This window comes from Trypanosoma cruzi, genomic scaffold, assembly GCF_000209065.1.
Source record: "Trypanosoma cruzi strain CL Brener 1047053517181 genomic scaffold, whole genome shotgun sequence".
Classification (NCBI taxonomy): domain Eukaryota; phylum Euglenozoa; class Kinetoplastea; order Trypanosomatida; family Trypanosomatidae; genus Trypanosoma; species Trypanosoma cruzi.
In genome coordinates, this window is record NW_001849540.1 from 273514 (window position 1) to 274763 (window position 1250).

Below are 1250 nucleotides of genomic sequence, written 5' to 3' on the forward strand. Positions count from 1 at the left end.
AAAACCATTTTCCAAGCAGATATGGGAACTCTTTCTTCTGATTCTCCGTGATTTCATGCGACATCTGTTGGTTATCCTCTTTTATTCTCGACAGTGTGGTTTTCTCTTTATTTCAATCACGTACCAAAAAGAAAAAAAAAAAAAAAACGAGAAAAAAAGGGATGTGATAAGTTGTTTCTTCAAACATACTTCAGAATTAAAAAATAATGAATTAATTAGAATTATTATAATTGCAATAAACAAATAAAAAAAAAAAAAGAAAGAAAGAAAAATAATAATTATAATAATAATAATAAAGAATAAATGCATTCGGAGTCGTCCAGCTTCAGCTCTCTCCAATATTTTGGGAGGAAAACACAAATACACGTACCGATGTATATAGATATAACTTATTTGCCATCTGTGAAGTTACCAAGATCATTTGCCTCAATTTACTTATACCGCACTACCAAATTCACCCTCTATGTGTCGCAACAACACCGTCACCAACTGTTTTCTGTCTTCTGACGCATTCAAATCATCATGCAGGCCCTTTAGTCCATTACCACCTTCCATAAATGTATTCAAGGGAAAATCCTTGCCAAGTCGGTGATCAGTCACTCGATTCTGGGGAAAGTTGTATGTACGCATCTTATCGGATCTTTCGCCACTACTCCATTGATTTCTCCAGGCTTCGTGAAAGGAAGAGTTTTGATCCTTGACACGTTGTGCTAACAATTGTTGGGCAACTAATTGTAAAGCAGTTTCTTTGTTTCCAAGCGCAGACCGTGACTGATGACACTTCACAGAAATACCAGAGGGTATATGTGTGAGACATACTGCGTTGGAACTACTCTGCATACCCTGGCCACCAGGACCAGAACCTCTCACAAACTCAATTTTGCAGTCATTCTCGTGAACATTCACAGACACAGGATCAAGTACGGGCATAAGTGTCACAACAGCCGTAGAAGTTTGCATCTTTCCATCTTGGTCGGTAAGAGGAACCCGCTGCACCTTATGAACCCCAATTTCATGGCGAAGATTGCGGTACACACTATCACCTATAGCCTTAAATTTTACCCCGGTACTGGCCAGTGCCGGAGCGCTCAACGCAGAGGCATCACCACCACCACCACCAGCTGCTCCTCCTCCTCCTGCTCCATTCTCAGCCTCCTCAATACGCCAATTTCTTACGCCAGTAGAATATTCCCTGTACATCTCCGCCAGCTCTGCGGCAAATAAAGAAGCCTCTTCACCCACCGCTTTCC

The 1250-nt window shown here is 41.0% G+C and overlaps 1 protein-coding gene across 1 annotated transcript, besides 5 other annotated features; it reads right to left on the reverse strand.

Annotated features, from left to right (window-relative positions):
- Nucleotides 1-1250: a sequence feature (heterozygous, non-Esmeraldo-like haplotype).
- Nucleotides 126-158: a microsatellite.
- Nucleotides 195-232: a sequence feature (AT_rich).
- Nucleotides 235-270: a sequence feature (T-rich).
- Nucleotides 271-296: a microsatellite.
- Tc00.1047053439125.10 (peptide chain release factor 1, putative) lies at nt 436-1250 on the reverse strand (the record flags this gene model as incomplete). The annotated part of the gene is made up of 1 exon (XM_797125.1): nt 436-1250. A coding segment is annotated over one exon (815 nt), but the record flags the coding sequence as incomplete, so codon positions are not given.